General features: G+C 44.5%; 1 protein-coding gene across 3 annotated transcripts in view; it reads left to right on the forward strand.

Moving 5' to 3' along the window:
* COP1 (COP1 E3 ubiquitin ligase) overlaps positions 1–19,377 on the forward strand; it is a 124,382-nt gene that overhangs the window by 81,726 nt on the left and 23,279 nt on the right. For all 3 annotated transcript variants that reach the window (XM_038182924.2, XM_027462374.3, XM_027462376.3), the window contains 3 exons: positions 6,349–6,466; positions 10,008–10,132; positions 11,213–11,373. In XM_038182924.2, coding sequence (XP_038038852.1) covers positions 6,349–6,466; positions 10,008–10,132; positions 11,213–11,373 — 404 coding nt within the window. The remainder of the gene's footprint in view (positions 1–6,348; positions 6,467–10,007; positions 10,133–11,212; positions 11,374–19,377) is intronic.

Here is a 19,377-nt window from a genome sequence, read left to right on the forward strand (position 1 = left end):
AACAGTTTGTAGAATTTCCATCTTTGGAGATGCTCAGAGCTTGACTGACTAGGACTTGAGCACAGTTACTGAACTTGAGCTGAATCTAACTTTGCACATGACCCTCTTCTGAGCAAGAAGATCTGGTTGGAAGAGACCTCTGGAATCCATCTCACATAGTTCTATGATTTTAAGGGCCCTTGAGCAAAAGTGGATTTTAATCAGAAATTGCACTCTGCATGAGGATTAAGTTTGTTTTGACTTTCTCATAATTAAATCCTGAGTTGTTTTTTGACCAGCCTCTGAGGAAATCACTGCCGTTGGGGAGGCTCTGTTTCCTGGTATGGAGGTAGGTAGAAGGTCCACTGGGGAGGTTCCGCTTTCTTCTTAATAGTTTTCGAGTTACTCTGTATGGCTCTGATGGCTTTGAGGTCAAGAGTAGCACTGAGGCTTTTGTAAGATCTCATAAAAGTTCTCATCTTCAGTGTTTGGGCTCTGATAGCAGCTCTCTTTCCTCAGATGTTTGAGAAAGAGCAGTGCTTGTTTATTTGGCCCTTGTTCAGGTTTCTGTGAGGACCAAGGCATCCAGTATGTAAAGTCATCTCTCAAGTACTGCAATACAGCCCGTTGTACTTCAGTGTGCTACTGTTGATTTGAGTTTATTTTGAAATCAGGATTTAAAATTGGGATGTTAGTCCCTTTATCTCCTTCCTCTTGCTCTTGTACTAACAGGAGAGTTTTCAGCACTGAAAACCAAGGTTGTATGTAAGCCTCCTGATTGTTTCCTTTTTTTAGTCTAGCCTAAGATTTTACCTCTGAGGATGCAAACTTGCTTTTTGTAGGGAGAAATCACATTGAGCCTGGCAGAAAAAGACTTCTGTTTAACTTGTCTTGATGTTAAAAATCAGTTGTTCTATTGGTTGGTTGTGTCCGTTGAACAAAAATTCATTAAAGTGTCTTGCCCTTCCCTTTCTGGAATAGCACTCCTGGGAGTGATAATGTGTGCTCTTTCTTTTCACCCACACACTTGAAACAGAAGCTTTTGTTTGAGCCACTGGGCTTAGGACACTTGAAGGCTTTGGGATGTGTTTGTGTTTAGCTCATCTAGGCAACTTGTTCAGCAGCAAGAAATAAATCTGGTAGCCTTAAAGTCTTCAGTCTGTCCTTTCTGTGCACTAAGTATTCTTGTATGCTTCGTATACAGAGGAGAAATATGTGAAAGGGAAGCTCAATTCCTATAGGTAGATGTTTAAATATAAATAATCGGATTTCAGTGAATTCTTTCAATATGTTTTGAGCAGTGGATGCTTCCTTCAGGATTTCTAAAATCATTTTTTAACCATCAGATGTAGAAATAAAATCAAACTCCACAAAATTATGCCTCTCATGTTTCGTTCTGAAGATACCATGTGGGCTTTTTGTTAACATTTTATTAAAGGTTATTTTTTCTTTTGTTTCTTTATAACCTAACTGTGGGAGACCACAGGCATCTTGCACCAGCTCTGCCTGGCTTCAGTTTGAATGTTGCTGGACAATTCATTTAATAATCCTCCCCCACCCCTCACTCAGGCTTGTATTGGCATCTCTGCTTCTCACTGCCTACATGCGGGCTTTTGTTACAGTGAAAATGGGCAGCCTTGGATCAAGACTTGAATATCAGGGAGAAAAACAAACAGACAAAACTGAGGGGATAATCAACCACCGACACAAGATGCTAGATAAACAGGGTTATCGCTATCAAAGAAGCATGAGGGAAACATATATAAGGCTGTGCCCTACCCTGCCTGGGCTTCTGTTTCAGTAGAACAGCAGCAGCATGAGGCGAGCAGGACTGCAGGCAGCAGCTGGAGCATTTATATAGAAAATGAATTTGATCCCTAAGTTTGCTATTGAAGATATTGATTATTTAAAAGAAAACAAAAGTTCAGAATGTGCTTTGGTAACAGAAGACCTCTTAACAGACCTTAGTAACACCTAGTTTGCTCTGCTCTGACTTAATTTTATGGATATGGGCGTTTCTTGGCTGTAATGTTCATCTGCCACATAGCAGCAAGCACCACTTGCATTCTCAGGCATATAAGCACCTGAAAAATGAGGGCAATGTAAATTACTTATTTTTTGAGTAGATCAATAAGAAATATTGAACGGTAGAGAAATATGCATTTCTGTATGAAGTAAGAAAAATGGTCATTAGTTCTTCTGCAATTCCGTTTTCCAGAGGAGAGCTACAGGACCTTTGCGTGCATCTCTTGGGGCTTTCTAGTCATTACATCCCTTGAATATAGAAATGTTGCCTTGCAGGTAAATTGGTGTTTTGCTGCCCATCGCTTGATGATATTCCTTCTAGTAAGTGGCTCTTGATCAAAAAAAAAAAAAAAAAAAGCCTTGGATGGCCTGTAAGTAGCTCTAGGGTGGTAAATGGTGGTGGTGAAGGTGGGTGAAGCACATGGCATGGAAGATGAAGGTGAAGGTGGCTCAGAATTGCTGGGTACCTGCAGAGTTCAGTTGCTCTGCCTCAGTGGGCATGCGTTACCACCCCTGTGGGACCGGTGCTCCGTGCAACCCAGCACAGTGCTGCTGTGTGGTGCACCCTCCTAGCCCCTCCTGCAGAGAGCTTGCCTTGGAGTTGCTGCTCCTCAGTACGTTTTAAGAGTTTTGCACTAGGTGATGTGATCCTCAAGCCTTCTAGTAACAGCTGCTTTGTGAATTTTAGTAACAAATCTCCCGAAGAGTAAGGGAAATCACTTTTAGCAAAATGCGGACTTTGCCTCTTTTTGTTTAAACAGCGAAAAATACAAGAGCAATTACATCTTTTTTTGAATAGTCTGAAAATTATCTAAGATGCTGCTGGCTCCATTAGCAATTCCCAGCTCTTTTCAGAAGTTCTTAACCTGATTTCTTAAGACTGTGTAACCACGTCATTGATTTGTTCACTGGCCCCCCTCCCTTGCAGAGGGGAGATGCTCATCTCCTCGCCTTGCACGCTGCAGAAGTGGCCTTCCCACCTGCCCTGCTCCTGCTGGCTGCAGTCTTGGGAATTTATGAGCTGATAAGCAGTGAGTGATGCCAGCCTCTGCTGACATGGGCTATATTTCCTGAAAAGGCAGTGAGATCTTTTGGAAGTTTTGTTGGAGTTGTCAGCACTTGCGCTAAGAAGTCCGAATTTGTGATTAGTTGTCACTAGGCAGCTCGAAGGTGAGAGCGTAGCCTCCTTCAGGGAAGCAAGCAGATCTGGCAAAGCACTGTTAAAAAAACTCAGACTCGTGGTCTGTGACCTCTCAGCAGCAGCAGCAAAGCTGAGCTGCTCTTTCTGCTTTTTGAGACCATTCAAAAAAAATAAATAGATGAAATAAACATAATATGGCCTGCTGGAGAGAACTGGGATTCAGGAGGAGCGGCAGCAGGACTCTGTCCTGCTCAGCGTATGCAGTGATATTGAACTGGATGAGAATCACTTTGGAGTGTTTAATTTGCTCTGGTATGTATACATGTTCTTTCCCATTATCTCATGTATATTTCAATTAAGCCAGAACGCAAAAGACAAAGTAAAGCAGTGAGTTGTTGCTGCCTAAGGTTAGGCATGAGACTTTTAACTGTGGAAGCATTGTTCTCAAGCTGAAATTATTTTAAGTGAGTTTTCTGGCCAGGGATAGAAACTGTGGAGCTGAAAAAACAAACACACACTGAAAGTTGATTATAATGCTGATGGTTGAGGAGCAGAACGAGAAGCAAATAAGCCTGTGCGTGCTGGCTAGCAATGAAACGCAGGCACTTTGTGGCTTCTAGAAATGCCAAGGGTAGGAGCAAATGGCGTTTAAGGAGTTTAGGAGCTACTGCAGAGTTTGGGAACTGTTTGTGTCCCCTTGCTGACCGTTAGCTGGGAGCAGGACTGCCCCTGCTCAGAGCCGTGCCGAGCTCCGTGCCCCTGATGCTGTCCTCATGGCCAGCCTCAGTTCATCCAAATGTGCCCCGCGAGGCTCCTGCCAGCCTACCTGGGAGTTGTATTTTTCTCATTAGCTTCATTTCCAGGCTCTCTGCTTCCTCAGCAGATGGCATTTTTATCTTGTTTTCGGAAAGCCCATATGGCCTAAAAGAGAGAGTATCTCTTTAACTGTAAAACACGACCACCTGTTCGGGTTTTAATGAATGCGGGAGGCACACGTCTTCATACATCTACTTAAAAATAGCTGCTTCGGTTGAATTAAAAAAAAAAAAAAAAAACACTGATTGTGTGCCAACACTTTGGCTGCTGAAATAATCAATTAATAATTAAGTGGCTAATTTTAGAACCCCCCGGCCTTGCTGTTCCCTTTCTCTCACTGCACTGAGAGCAGGCAGTGATTGATGGCCCTGCTGGTATGGGGAGGCACATTGTGCTGGGGCCAGCTGCCAGCGGCCTTACAGCTGTTTGTGGTGATGTTCAGAAGGCAAATGCAACTTCGTGGCCCTTCGCAGCAAATGGCCTTGGCTTTTCCTGCTCCAGCTCTCATGCTCAGCATTGCTCCAGCTGCTGACAGGGCCCTCCGCAGGAACCTTCCTGTCCCTGTCACCCTCTGAAGGATAAAATCTGGTGCTCAGAAGGTGTCCTAATGACAGGCCAGCTGGAGGGGAGGCTGAAACTGGGAGCAAAAAGAGGCTTGAGGGGCTTATCTGCTACCTGGCTCCTAATAGAAAGCCCTGCTGGAATCATTTCTGCTCGTTAAAATAACAATCACCACTTAACTGTTTCCTAGCTCCAGGATCAGGTGTGCTGGCCAGGCTGGGAAATGGGTCTGCTTTCGGATGAGTTTTCCAAGAGGTGGAAGGGAGCGAGATGTTCTCAAGACGATGAAAATGCCCACATAGTAGGGATGCTCTGGGGATTTTGGTTGATAGTAGCAGCAGTTCTGAGGGTTTTCATTTCGGGGGAAGAAAAAATGGGAGCCTGCGAAGGAACGCTCGGGGTGCGGCACTGCCGGCATTTCAGCGCTCATAGGAGCGGGCATGAGAGCTGCTGAGCTCCCATCACTGCCCGAACCCTGCTGCACCCCGTGGTGGAAGCCTGAGGGATGTAGAGAAGGGTCTGGGGGGGGGAGACAGTTGGGAAGTTTTACTGGAGACCTCACTGGTGCCGGAGTGATACGCAGATGCCCAAAGCAAAGAGGAGGGCCACTTGCCTGCTCGCCACACATTGCTGCAGGTTGCTCCTGTAGTCCCCTGTCCTGCTGTGGCCAGCAATTAGCCCAGTAATGCAGGTGGAAAGCTACATCTGCTCCGAAGGCAGCTTCTGGAGCTGTAGCCTGATCAATAGGAATCCAGTTATCTCTCGAACCACATGGGATTCTGAGACAGCCGGGCGCTGTTTGTATGGCTGAGAGCCCTGCTTTGAAACTCTGTGCAAATACGAAAATAGCTGTGGCTACTGGCATTTAAATGCATCTCCATGCAATCTCTGTGACGATCTGCCACTGGGGGTGTGCTGTTTCAGCGGGAGGAGGGTCAGAGCAGTTTTCAGCTGCTGTCTGGGTGCTGCGACTTGCCTGCTGAGAAGGGAGGCTTCCTGCTCTGTCTCCATGCACGCATGTGGCCTCCCCTCCCTGAATGTCCAGAACAGCAGGGGATAATTAAATGAAGCCCGACATTAATGATGGCAAGTCAGGGAGGGAGAAGCTTATTAACCTTGCTGAGCTGGAAAGAGTACTGGGTGTCTTTGGGGCTTGGATCTCATGGGGGCTGCTATTCTTGCTTTGCTTTTTCTGTTTTCCTGGGAATTGACACAGTTGTGCAGAAAATAAAGCATACCACGGATTCTGTTGCAATCCCTTTTATGTGGCTGTGGCACTGCAGCACATCTGCGAATTAAATCTTAAGAAGAATTGGAATCCAGTCTCTGCTCTCTCATTAGCAGAAATGCTAATTCTCTCTTGGTAATAAAGCCAAAAACTAAAGTATAGGGGTTACCCATGAGAAATTCAGGCACTCTTTTCCACTCTGCTGTGAAGGGGTGGACAGGCTGAGCGTGTAGCCTAAGGTTCTTGAACAGTTTTCCAAGAGGGGACAGATTGAGGAAGGAAAGAGGGGGGAGCAGGGAATGAGAACTGGCAATTAGCCTGCCCAGGCATGGTGCCAAACAGGGAGGCAGGAGCAGCGAGGGTCCTCTTAGCTGCTGCCTTGCACGTGGGCTAAGTGGGGTTTGCAGAACTAAATTTTGGGGCTGTTTTAAGCAGTCTGCTTTTAAACGGTACTTTCCAATAGTGCAGACTAGTTACCCTAGGTGAGGTTTCCATGTGGAAACCATTGTCAGGGCTTCCAGCATGAGCTGATTCCCTCCGAGAGGTCCCGTGCGTCCTCCCCAGCAGATGAATTTGACCTCTTCTTTCTCATCCCCAGATCACTGTGTCCACTACTACGACCTCCGCAACACTAAGCAGCCCATCATGGTGTTCAAAGGGCATCGCAAGGCAGTCTCCTATGCAAAATTTGTGAGTGGGGAAGAAATTGTCTCCGCGTAAGTATTTCCTATTAGGTAGGCTAAAAACCTCGTAGCCCTTGGTTTCTGGCAGTCATCGGGGCCCTCGTGCGAGTTCCCTGGTGTGGGTGGGTGTGCACAGTCGCTGCTGTGCTTTTCGGAAGCAGATCGTTGCTTTTTCAAAGACGAAAATAGCAATTCGTTCCTGGTGTCGCTTGGGTCTGCTCTGTCTTGTGGAGCTAAAAAGCTTAAGAGGAACACTGAGGCAAACAGATCCAGCTTCTGACCACAAGCCCTGAGTTTGCGACGGTGCAAGTGGATGGTCCCCTTCTGAAGAGCTTGTGTGCAGGGGATGCTCCTGAGCACAGGTTTACTGGCAGCCCCGGGGATGTTACCAATGTGCAGTAACAGGGCAGCTGGGGAGTGACAGAAGTGATCAAATAGTCTTGCTACATCCCAAGAGGGTGTTTGGCTATGGCCCGAAAGGAACTTGGATAGAAGTGCCCCAAAACCATGGGGCTGCCTCAGTTGTAGGTATGTTTTCCTGTATGTAGGAATGAGTGTGTCTATTGGATCACATGGGGAAATTAAATGTGTATTTAAAGTAACTGTTAAATGATTGGGAAAACGCAAGAAACCTTTGGGGTCTGTAGGCTGCCAGGGGTGTGTGTCTTAGGTGTTACACGTGAATGTGTTGCCATCAGAGGGCAGCAGGACTGAATCATGGGGTTAGGTCTAGTCCCAGAAAGTAGGCTTGCTGCCTTGTGCTGAGGGGATGGTTATCCACCCCAGTTCTGTCCTGGGTTTGCACATAGCTTGCTCAAGCAGTCAGGAGCCAAAGCAGAGCTTTTTTTTTTTTTTTTTTAAGGTGTTTGTGTGAGCATCCAGACTGCTGGTGAATTATGCTGATGTGAGCAGTGTGATGGAAGGTTCCCTGGTGACTTCTAGTGCTGCTTACCAGTTCCTCTCTTCTTAATTCCATTAGCATTATAGCTCTTTGTAAGGGTGCTAATTCGTACCTGGAACACAGAGCAAATTAAATTGAACTCTTTGAACCAAGTCTGACTAAGAAGAAAGCATTTAATAGGGATGTAAGGAACTTGGGAATGTTTTACAGCCATGATCAAGTGGAGCATCATATTTGTGATGCTTCAGGACAGAATGGCACTGTCTTGCTTGAGAATGGCTATCCCCGTGTCCTGGGAGGAATAGAAATAGGGCTGTCAGACCTGGACAGGCAACACTAGGGCAAGGGAACTAACGGCAGGGCTCACCTATCTTTGTATGTGAACAGCAAGAAATGGTGGGGAGAGTAGATTTTTCATGTCTTAATTTTGCAAACTGGGCAGTCGGCAGTAGTGACTCCCAAAAACAAAGCACTAATTCCTTTTAAGGGGGGGAAAAAAAAGTATGTTCATATTCTCTAAATTTTTTAACTAAAGCTGTTTTATAGATTGCATTGATTTACTGTGCTTTGTAGAGGTAGGTTTTGACCTCGGGGATGTTCAGAACTGCCTGGTATTTAGCACAACACGCTGATTGCAGTGCTGATTTACAGAGAGGCAGATTTAACAGAGCAGCACATCCATGATGTTTTTTTTGGAGAGGGTATGAAACCAGAAGAGCAGTGTAATAGCAGAGGGATCAGTGGCCTTTTCCCATCCTTGTGGTACAGTGGCAGGTAACTGTCATCTTACATGGCACACTTGTACTAAGCAATGAAAACATGGCTAGGGCTTGATGAGAAATTGTTAACAGGGAGAGCATTCCATTAGTTAATAGGTTAAGTGTTTTTATTTTAACGGGGAGATCTAGAATATAACATGGAGGTTAAGTGCCTATATACGTAAGGTCTTCTTGATGGGTTAGCTGAGAGCACGAGCTATCACAGGAACCTGACAGCTTGTAGACCAGGGATTTTCTTTCACTGCTTCACTCTGTTTTCAGAAGTGTTTAGTTTCCAAGCAACTCTGAAGCTTTAAAAAGCAGAGCTTTAAAAATAATATTGCTACCCTAATAGCAAAGAAAGCTTGTCCCTCTACCTCTGGGCAAAAAAAGAAAAAGTGGTATATATCTTTTTCCCCTTTCAATGTTTTGCTGTGGTGGTAAGTACAAGAGAAGGAAAGGGAGGGAGCTGCAGCATAGGGCAGCAATGGATGTGGAACAATCAGACAGAAACCATATACCCTGTTTTAGGGTGGCCCCAGTCAAGACCTGGGACCAGGATTGCACTTCTGCTTGAGTCATAGTATTAGAGATAAAGTTCATACCTTTGTTGTGATCTGACCTCGTGCTATTATTACAAATGACTAACAAATCTTGCTGCAGCTCCCTTATCACTCCTTTGTCATTCCAGCTGTCATTGAGGGCTGAGATAAGGTTTTTGCAGTAGAGCACGAGGTGCATCTCTCTCTTGTGCTATATTTTTAGGCAAATGTGACATTGGTGCAGGACTAATGTCAGGAATATTTGATGGATATTGTTGTTTTTTTCTTTCAGCTTCTAATACTTGGAAAGCAGAAAGGTTGGGTAACACAACCTGTACCTGCCTCCACTCTCTCCCACCTCAGCAGGATGACAGGTCCTACTCCCAATCCCTTTCAAATTTCAGATTAGAACAGCTCTCTTTTTCTCAAGGGTGGGTTAGCTGGACTCTGGTCCCCACCACATCAGCACTTCTAGATGTCCTGTGGGTTGCATCCCTGTAAGTCAGGGAGTGTAAGAATATCCAAAGGTGGCATTTGCTGGAGAATTACCTCCTGGGAGGTGAGAGACTCAAGTTCCCTCGGATTCGGGGAGACAAATTAATCCTGTATCTCTCTCAGAAACCGAGGTCTTCGTAGTTTAGCTGAGCTCTGCCAGGTGTAGAAGACTACCCACACTTCACTTCTTTTGCCAAAAGGAAGTGTTTGCTTATGGTAAACAGAAAAACATTTTGAAGGCAGGTATGTCTGCATGTGGGGGAGCAATGTAAAACATTGATTTTGATTTTATCCCAGCAGAGTTGTGTATTTTTAAAAGTAATATTTAGCTTCGCTGTCAAGGTGAAAACAGTGAAAGTTTGAGATTTGTATCCAGGCAGTCCCCGGATGCTGGGCAGGAGAAGAACATCTTCCTTTCAGGGCAGCTGGAGGGGAGGAGACTGCTTCCTACCTTGAGTGCTGTAAAGGCATGAATGAGAGTTGGAGCAAGCAGGCAGAAAGGAACAGCCTTTGTCTATTCTGTAGAGGTTAAATAAAAAAAAAAAAAAGTGTCCTGGATCTGCAAGGATTTGGAGGAGGCGGTGAAGGACCACAGGCTGTGTACAGTTCAGGGGAGAATTCTGCAATTGATTGGAGAAAAGGAGAGAGTAATAGGAATTTTTTTATTCAAACATGTAATGCATTTTGATGGTCTTTTAAAATGATGTGATCCTTTTCCAAGTTCAAGCTGGGTTGCATGTGATTGAAAGTGAAATAAATCTCACGGAGTGCACCAAGACTTCCTACACTTACATTGCAAGCAGAGTGTTGAGGAGCAGCGTTTCAAGTGAGGATTACCTGCCATATGGCAGCAGTGTAACTTTAAGTGTTGTTTTCAGGTCAACAGACAGTCAGCTGAAGCTCTGGAACGTAGGGAAACCTCACTGTTTGCGCTCCTTCAAGGGTCACATCAATGAGAAGAATTTTGTAGGGCTGGCGTCCAATGGAGACTACATTGCCTGTGGTGAGTAGAGCAGCCACCCTGACACATGTTAGAGTGACTCCTTGGAGCTCCTGCCTCTCTGTTTGCAAAGCATACCAGCAAGGTACCACATAGCTGCATGGACCTCTTAATTAGAGGATCGGTCTGAGCTTCCATCCTCCTCTCCCCTCATGGGGAATGGTGTAAGGAGCCTGATTTAAGGAGTTATGAACTTGGTTTCCTCTCATTAAAGATGAGGTCTTTGTATATGATGATTCGGGTTCGCTGTCACCAAAAACTCATTGCTGGTGCAGTTGCTGTTGATAGTGTTTGTCTTTAAAGTTTATCAAGTGACACATCCTCCTGTATCTTTCTAAGAAAGGTCAGTAGCCTGGACCACACAAGTAGTCACATTCTTGTCACTTCGTACAGCATTCTGCATGGTGAAGCAATGACACCCTCAGTGTGAACAGCTTCCAGAAGATTAAATCACCCTTAAGCAGTTACTCCTTTGGAAGCTTGTCTCTTTGCCACTTACGTCAGGCTGTTGAAACTCTGCAAATCCTCAAGTCTTGGTGGAAGAGCAATGGCATGCTGAGCCCTGTGGGATGAGTGGGATGGCTGCTCCAGTGCAGCAGGGAGGAGGACCTTAGCTTGTGTGTTCTCTGATCTCTCCACAGCTTGCAAGGCAGAAATTGGGATGGATTTCTAAACAAAGTCTTCACGCTGTATAGTTTCTCTTACTTAAACCTCCATAGACCAAGCTGTCATATTTGATTACTGCAAGCAAAACTGACAGTGCTACCTGCCTCATGGCTGTAACGCCAAGCAGGCATTTCACGTGCTAGTGTAGATGCACTCCTCGGATTGCTGGGCCCTAAGGAAGTTCTGGAGGAAGGTTGGGGTCCTGGATATTTTATAGTTGTCTTGTAATAAAGCCTGGCTCTGCTTTAAGCATTGTGAAAGTTTGCTGTGTAGCATGCCAAGTTGCTAAGGCACCGTGAGCACAATGATAACTACTAGGAGGAAGTGTCACGTCTTTAAACAACAAAAGAGCTAAGAAGCCTTATTTTTGTGCCTCTTTGCAGAATGTAATCTTGCATATTTACTTTTTATTTCCAGGAAGTGAAAATAATTCCCTTTACCTATACTATAAGGGCCTCTCAAAGACACTGCTGACGTTCAAGTTTGATACGGTCAAGAGCGTCCTGGACAAGGACAGGAAGGAAGATGACACCAATGAGTTTGTGAGTGCTGTCTGCTGGAGGGCGCTTCCAGATGGGGTAAGCTTCCTGCTCGTTCAGCTGGCTGGGTTCTAAAGAGATGCCTCCTGCTTGCTTAGGGAATGACACCGCTGAGGATTTGACTGCATTTGGTGTTTCCATGTTCATGGATAGTACAGACCAGTGTAAGAAAGTCAAGAGCTGCAGGGTAAATGAAGCACTGTGGACTGGGAGGGGGGGGGGGAATGCTGGGGGACAAGAGATTGCTGTGGTCTAAATTCTTCCACTTGTGTCTGAATTTATTTTCTTCTGTATCTGAAACCCCCAAAGCAGAAGTGTGTTTCTGACATGCAATTTGTTTGTGTGTTGTGCAGCAGTTTTGTTGCTTTAACATTTACAGATACTGCGCACCTTTATTTAAATGTTACGCTGTCCACATGGGCTTGCTCATTGAAATACATGCCACATGTTTAGATATGTAAAGATGTAAAAGGTGAGCCCAGGCTGCAGTTACCTCAGTGACAGGCAATTCATATACATAAAGCATGTACTGATGCTGCAAGCAGACCTGAATCCACTTTTGTGAGTGTTCTTCAGGCGTGGGGCTGCTTTGGAGGCCAAGAATGCTGCTTGTAAATTTTGAGTATCTTTGAAAACCTTGTGTAAAAAAAACCTTGAGCAAGTGACTCTCTCGTATGTAAGTGTTTGAAGATCAGATATTTAACTGGTTTGCTGGGAGGAGGAGGAGAAGAGCTCATCCTAAATGCAGTCTTACCAAGAAGCTAAAATGGAATGTTGCCTAATTGATGTCCTGAGACATTGCATTCACAAAGATAACATTTCGGAAGGGTAACATCTACCAATCTGTTTCAGTATGAAGAAACTGCCCCCACAACTGTGATTCAGTTCTGTCACGAATGTCAGATGAAAGCTTCTGAGCAAAGAAAAAATAAAAATAAACAAAGATCAAGCATCTGAAATAATAGATCGCACTTGCAATTGAAAATTGAAAAGTGGGGTGTTTCAGTTGGAACAGTGGGCACGAGAGTAAATGATGTAGGGTCACTGATGTTTTTCTGTCTGGGGATTTCATATATACAGATGGCACATCTCAGATGAAGAGTGACTATTGGAAGTTGTGTAATTTTGTTTCCACTGGATAAAAATGTGCTGTGGGAACCTGGGTCCACATACGCCCTTTCTTTAACTTTCTTTACTACGGTGTTTTTCTGTTGGGTTGTCCTGCTGACTTCCTGTCCAGCTTTCCTTCAGACCACACGATAATTGTGGTCTCAGCCCTTGCATTATTTCTGTTGCTGCCCGCTCCTTACTGGGCTTATTGTGCTTTACAAACCTGCTGTTCAAACCGCTGGGAAACTTCTGAGCAGTCACCAAGGGCTGTCAAACAATTCTTTATAACTAAAAATGAAAAAATCTGTGCAATGAAAATGTAAGAATTCAAAACCATAACAGTACAGGAACAGTTAAATCAGGCCCACAAAGATTGCACCAAATAACGTTCAAGTTTTCCCTTGTTAAGCAGCATTCAGAATCCGTCACCACTCTGATTTTTTTTCCTATCACTCCTCCGCTTTTCCCTGGGCTACTTTCAAATTAGTGTTTCTCCCATGGCAGCCTTGGTACCTGGCTTCAGTTTGTAATGAAAACAGCAAAAAGCTGCCTGTGATCTGAGAGCCACTGGCTGAGCATTTTGCTTTACATGTCTGCAGTGCGTATCATCCTGCTTTACATCACGAGCAAGCAGTCACGCTTGCTTTTGCCAAGAAGCCTTCATGTTTCCTTGTACCATCCCTCCAGCCTCCCCAAGATGTGAAGTGCTCTTCGGCGACGCACCCGCACACTTCTCCTCCCTCTTGTAAGGGTGCAGTGGTCCTCTCAGGTCTAATTGAGACTTTGCTCATGTTCTTTGGAAATTAAATTACTGCACAGCCAAAGGTCACTTACATCCGCAAAGTCTTGCTCAAATGATGGAACTTTTATTCTCCTTTTTGATAACGTTTCTTAAATTGACAAGATCCTCAAATGAGCTGCGTATGTACGGGCTCCCTAAAAGCCGGCGTGTTTTTTTAATGATGCTCGGATGAGAGAAGTCCTTTGCCTTGCAGTGCTGTCAGCATGTTTGGGAATTGGCAAACTTACAGCCTATTTCTAGCTTAATTGCAGACTTTGATCCTGAGTGAGTCACCCGGCCTTAGTTTCCTCATTACAAGAGCTACCACACCTACTCTTACTGCTGGGGGTGGTCATGCTGGTTCTGCTGGAGGATACCTCTGTCGAAGTGCAGAGCTCAGCACAGGCTAGGAAGCCTGCCAAAGAGCTGTAGCAAACACTGTGGGTAAGCTTTATGCTGGTCTCTGTGCCTTGTTGGGCCAGTTCAACACCATCTTGCTCATCTCCACAGCAGTGGTCACTGTGCAGTAACTTTGGTTTGCAAATGGGAGTCTTTCAGGCAGGGGGCTGCGGGTGTAGCGTGCCAGCTTTTCCCCAGGACACTCCAGCGGAGCAGACTCTTCTGTCTCCCCATGGCGGTGCTCTCAAGGATTGTTCTTTAATTAACCTTTTGAGATGAGTAAGTTTCAGATCTGTCAGTTATCTTGGGAAGCAGAAGTACATGTGCTCCATTTCACGCACTTAAGTGCAAAATCGTGGATCCTAATTAAAACTTAAACCAGAACTTTCAGATGAAATGTCATTGATTCTTTCTTAAATCTATTTTTGTATAATTCAAGCTTTTTCCTTTCTCCTGAGCCAAAGTCAAGCTGTGCCAGCAGTCCTTGCCAGAATCCACTGTTGTTTCCCCCTCTCTTGGTCTTCCCCTGCTTAGGATGATGCAGAGACCTTTCTACTCTAGCTGTCGCTTCTCCAGCTGCGGAGGTACAGGCAGTGTGTTTTTTCCACATGTTGAAGCTGTATTGAGTTAGAGAAACTGTTCTCTGTAAGTGCTTATTAGCTTTTTGCGTAAGGCTTATTTATTTTTCAACTCTTACAGTTAAGTAATTTTTAGAAATGAGCACTAGCTTGTAGGGTAGTATTTGTTAGACTATTCAAAGAGAAACGTTTCAGCATGTACTTCAGGGAGCAAGCCTTTGTGCTTCTTTTGATGCTGCATTTTGGACAAAGGTAAACGGGCTATATTATTATTTTTTAAGGCAGTCATTAGTATTTTGTGGGTAATGCCATTTGTCACTTTTTTCCTCTTTGAAAATTAGAGAAGGCTTCAGGAAATTGTTGGCCAAAGTGACCTGCTAATATGAGTTGGTACGTTAGAAGCAGGATCACAGACACATTTCAGAATCCTCCCAGAACCAAATCTTTGTTTCACAAGTCAAGTTTTTTTTAATATACCTATCATCCCTTATTTCTGGCACCTCGGTAGGATTTATCTAACTTGATTTGAAACCCAAATCTGGTCTTGAGATGGCTGCATACATTCTTCTATTTTGTTAGCATCTCAGCAGACTAAAGACATGATGTTCTCCTCTTCCATAAAGGGGACACCTTTTGTTTGGACCCAGTTTGCCATATTCCAGAGTCCAAGATGTGAATCACACATCTCTTCAGTTGTTGTATGTCAAGTAGCCCCTTTCCCAGTCATGGTTAGCATTTCTCAGAAAGAAGCTGTCAAAAGAGAAACCAATGCTGAACCTGCTCCCAGGACAGCAAAAAGGTATTACTGCTGAACACAGAAGCAATTTGATTATGTAGATTAAGCGTGGCTCAATCTATCATAATCACTGTAAAGACTCCATTTAATTTTGTACCTGTTTGCATGAGTATTCATTACTGCTGATAAGCAGGTTAGCTGGGGAAAGATTTCTCAAGCTGAAATGTCAAGGTTTCGATGCGAGTAAGGAGATAAAGCTAAGAGCAGGAAAATGCTATGTAAATTAGCTTAGGTAAAGCCTTACTTATTTGTGTGTGTATGTATAAAATATACATGTTTTGTCTTTTAGAGGGGTAAGGAAGGGGATGCATTGAGAGCAGTGCTGCAGACTGTCCAAGGTACCTAGCTCTAATCAGAGGGTTTGGGGGCTGTGTGCCGGGAGGACTGCAGCAGGGGGAAGAGCAGGGGCACGGCAGCGCTGTGCAGCCATCTGCTTTGCATGACATGGGAGGTGCTGGTGCGCATTTCCTCACCTTGCTGGCACTCCACAACAGTCAGCTCAATTTAGAGGAGTCTGGAAACAACTGTCCAGCCACCAGTGCAAGAAGCAGGCTGTGGGACTTTGGGGCTTCAGGCTGCCTTTAGGCACTCGTGTGACAGAGATCTTCATAACTAGTCTTACATCTCCGAACTAACCTTCGTTAATCTTTGAAGATGGAAATATTCCCTTCAGGTAGGTTTTTGGTGCAGCTCTTTGGAAAGCAAGCTTTTCCTCCGTTTGTTTTTTTCAACTCCCCTCAACACTCAGCTTTGTTTCTTAATGATGTCTGGCTTGAATTCTTTAAATAGAAACCTGTAATTATTTCACAATAAGCTGGTCATTTAATAGGGCTGTAATCTTGTTCAGTGATGAAAAGTAGCCATCCTTTGTTTCCCAGTAGCCTAATAAATGGTACGCAGCATACACATGAGCTAGCGTGGATTCTGATAATTTACAATCAACAAATTGGCTCCCTTCACTGGATTTAATTTAGCCAATACAAATTATTTCGGGAAGTGATTCATTGCCATTTTAAAGCACTAATTAATTTGGATGACTTATGAATGTTAGAAATGAAACCTCCTTTGTCATTCCCAAATAACCAAATTGCTTATTCAGTGACATTCCTGAGTAACTTGTATCAAGTGCAAATATGTCCCTTGTAACTTGAAATTTTCAATGGGACTGGGGGGGAACAGGAGGAACATTTCCTATTTTTGTGCTTGTTTGCTGCTGAAAAGTTTAAGGTCTCAAAACTGCCCAGAATTTTGACTTATGTCTTTGGCTCAGGTTTGCTTATTTTCACAGCATCCTCCACTAGTTGTTCAGACGGCAGTGAAGCTTCAGATTACTGAAGTGTATCTGTCATAGGGGAGAGAAGCCTGCCTGAAGTGGTCAGACCCAGACCATCCTTTGCCTCCTTCTGGTCCAGGTGGCTGTGCAGGCAGCAGTGAGAGCGTGTCCCTGGAGGGGACCTGATGTTTTCTGCTTCATCTTTTCTTGCTTGAAGCAGGGCTCGACTTAGGTTCCTTGGAAGCTGGCCCCGGCATTCCTGAGCAGCATCTCCCAAAGTGGTGTTCTTGCAGGTTATTCTCTGGTGTGGCATTGCAGTGTGCTGGATATGCAGTAGTTTTCCCTTGTGACTGATACACACAGCAGTTTATGGCAAGCTGAGAATGATCGGCTTTTAAGAAAGCTAGGAGACGTAGCTTTGATCAGATTTATTCTTTTTTTTTTTCTTTCCCCCTCCTAAAAATCTTCAAAGATTTTCTTCCCTCTGGTGGAACTTGCCTAAGCCCCGTAGCGTGCATGCTGTGAAGCTGGAAGCTGTGTGATAGCTTCCCGCTCCTCTCTAAATGCCCTCTTCTCCCTGGCCTTTGGCTGTGCTTTAAACAAGACATTTTTGGCTTTTTTACTTAGCTGCTTCACACTTTCCAGCCTTAGAAGGGAAATAAAACATATTTACAATCTATCTTTTTCATGTCTTTTCCTCCTTTTATTTGCTTGGGAATCTCGGATCTTCAGTGGCAGCTAGAATATTGCAAGATAAAATCAGGCATGCTTGAGGTTTTCTTCCAAATCTTACCTTATTACTTATGCATACCAACATACATGGTATATTTTGTTTTGTATGCCACTTGAAAACTATTGCTGTGTGCAGAATAGTTTCTACCTTAGACATTAAAAAAAAGTCAGTAGTTCAGTATGCATGCTCCTTTGTTTTGAACATGTCCATGTTCTTTCATACCTGCATCTCTTCAAACACTCATTTTGGGGCTTTGGTTTGTTTGGCCAAAGAGAATTAATTAAAAAAAAAAGTTACTCTATAAGTGTTTTACTCCTCTTCACAGCCCTGGAAGTCCAACTGCAGAGAACGTCTTGGGGAAAAACATCCTCTATTATTAATGGTTCGTGCATTATATTGAAACTTCAATGTTTTGACACTTCAGTCCATGTGAAAGACCATCTTGGTAATGTGATTATGCAAATTATAGGCTTCAGGAGAAAGTGTTTAAGTTGGACTCTTTCGTACAAGAAGACAAATATTGGTAAATGCTCTTTCATTACCACCTCTCCCCGGCTGCAGGGTGCCCGCCGAGCTCCCTCCCAGCATGGGGGCGAGCACCAGGGACAGGGCTGAAGGGTTTCAGGCACTGCCCCTAGCACTGGCTTCTGTGCACTCATTGTGTCTGCTGAGGGGTATTTGGGGGCAGAAAAAATGCCTCGGCTCCCCTGTTTTGCTGTTTCAGGGCTCGACACGGCATGACAGCAGGTAGCTGGTACATAATGCATACGTTAACTCTTCCTTTTCTAGATGCAGAGCAGCCTGTGCGAGCAGAGGGGATGAGGCTGTCGCCTTTGTTCAGCCCTGGAAGTTCAGGTCCCCTGTGGTACTGCAGCAGTCTGATATCATTCTAGCTTCTATTTTAAGAATAGCCTTTCCAAGAAGTGTAGGTGGTTCTTTTTTTTTTTTCATTTGTTAGTTTTAAGTTTACATTTACAAACTCAATTTCTCTCTCCTCCTGCAAGGTGAGGTGTGTATCTTTTTTCCTGCATAAATCACAGAAAATTGCCACGGGGGTGATGTTTTTTAGAAGTGAAGAAAGATCAAAGTTGCACATACCGCTTGAATGAAGGCAGTACTTACATTCAGACTTCCGTAGCTGATATTTGCTTACCAACGCATCTCTCCCAGTGCCGGGAGAAGCGTGATGCAGATGGGACTGACGTCTTCCTTCTTGGAGTCATCTCCTTCCTAGAGCAAGTGAATGACACAGTGGTTAGCATAACTCTGAGTACTGTTGACACTACAGCTCAGTAGCTGATCCCGGCGGTGCAGCTGTATGGATAATGGATTGCAGTTCACTCCACTGTAAGCAGAGGTCCATGCAGGTTCTTGTTGTTTCCTAGGTTTTAAGAAAATAGCAGCACCCCCACACAATCAGAAATTGCGTTGGTATGGTACACGCTGTGAGCTGGGGGCGCAAAGTCTCTGCAGCTGTCATTAAACTTGTAAGTGGCTGTGTTTCTCCCCTGTTGGGACTCTGCTGCTTTAGTAACCATCAATTTGTTATAAAGGTCTGAGTTGTATAATGGATGAACCCAAGTCAGGAATGCACCTGGAACCTTGACTTCATTCCCAGCTCCATCCTTTATTCCCCGTTGTACCATGCAAGCTGAGGAGCAGCAGTATGTATTGTGGGGCCCTTCACATGTGCTGTATCCCCAACAGGATCAGTTAATAGAAAATTGCTTGTATTATGGTAATGCTCAGGGACACCCTTATGTATTCTGTGGAGGGCAAATAAGAGCAGATTTGTATTCAGGGAGCATTTGCTTATCAAATTAAACTTTGGTATGATTTTTCCTCCCCCATCAAACCTCTGCAGTGCTGCTGTTGGACCCTTGGACTGAATTCTGATACATGTCCTGCTGGGCTGTAAAGATGCTGAATCAAACAATTAATTAGGTTGTTATAAGGTTTACATATTTTTTTTTTTTTCAGATGAAGCCTAGAAACCTGCTTACTGTGAGTTGTCAGCTCCTCTTTTCCGTTTGTTCTTGGTGTCTTTGTGAGAGAGCTCAGCCTCGTTTTTTCATCCTCTGTAATACGAGGCTTTACAGGGGGCAGGCTTGCTCTCTCTTCCCCCAGAACTCACAGCCTTTGGATAGGAAGGCCTACTTCTAATATTTCTTCCACCCCACTCCCCAAATAACGCTGCTGCCCCTTCTTGTCCCTGCACAGGGGGCTTTGCTCCAAGACGCTGCAAGCAGTAAGTCCTTGCAAGAAACAAGCAAGGTTTGCAGGTACTGGAGTCTGCTTCTGTTGCCTGATCTCAAACGCCAACAAAAGGTGGTCTCCTCTGTATTAGTCACAAAGGATACACAAGCAGCCTCT

Source organism: Anas platyrhynchos, chromosome 8 (assembly GCF_047663525.1).
Source record: "Anas platyrhynchos isolate ZD024472 breed Pekin duck chromosome 8, IASCAAS_PekinDuck_T2T, whole genome shotgun sequence".
Taxonomy (NCBI): Eukaryota; Metazoa; Chordata; class Aves; order Anseriformes; family Anatidae; genus Anas; species Anas platyrhynchos.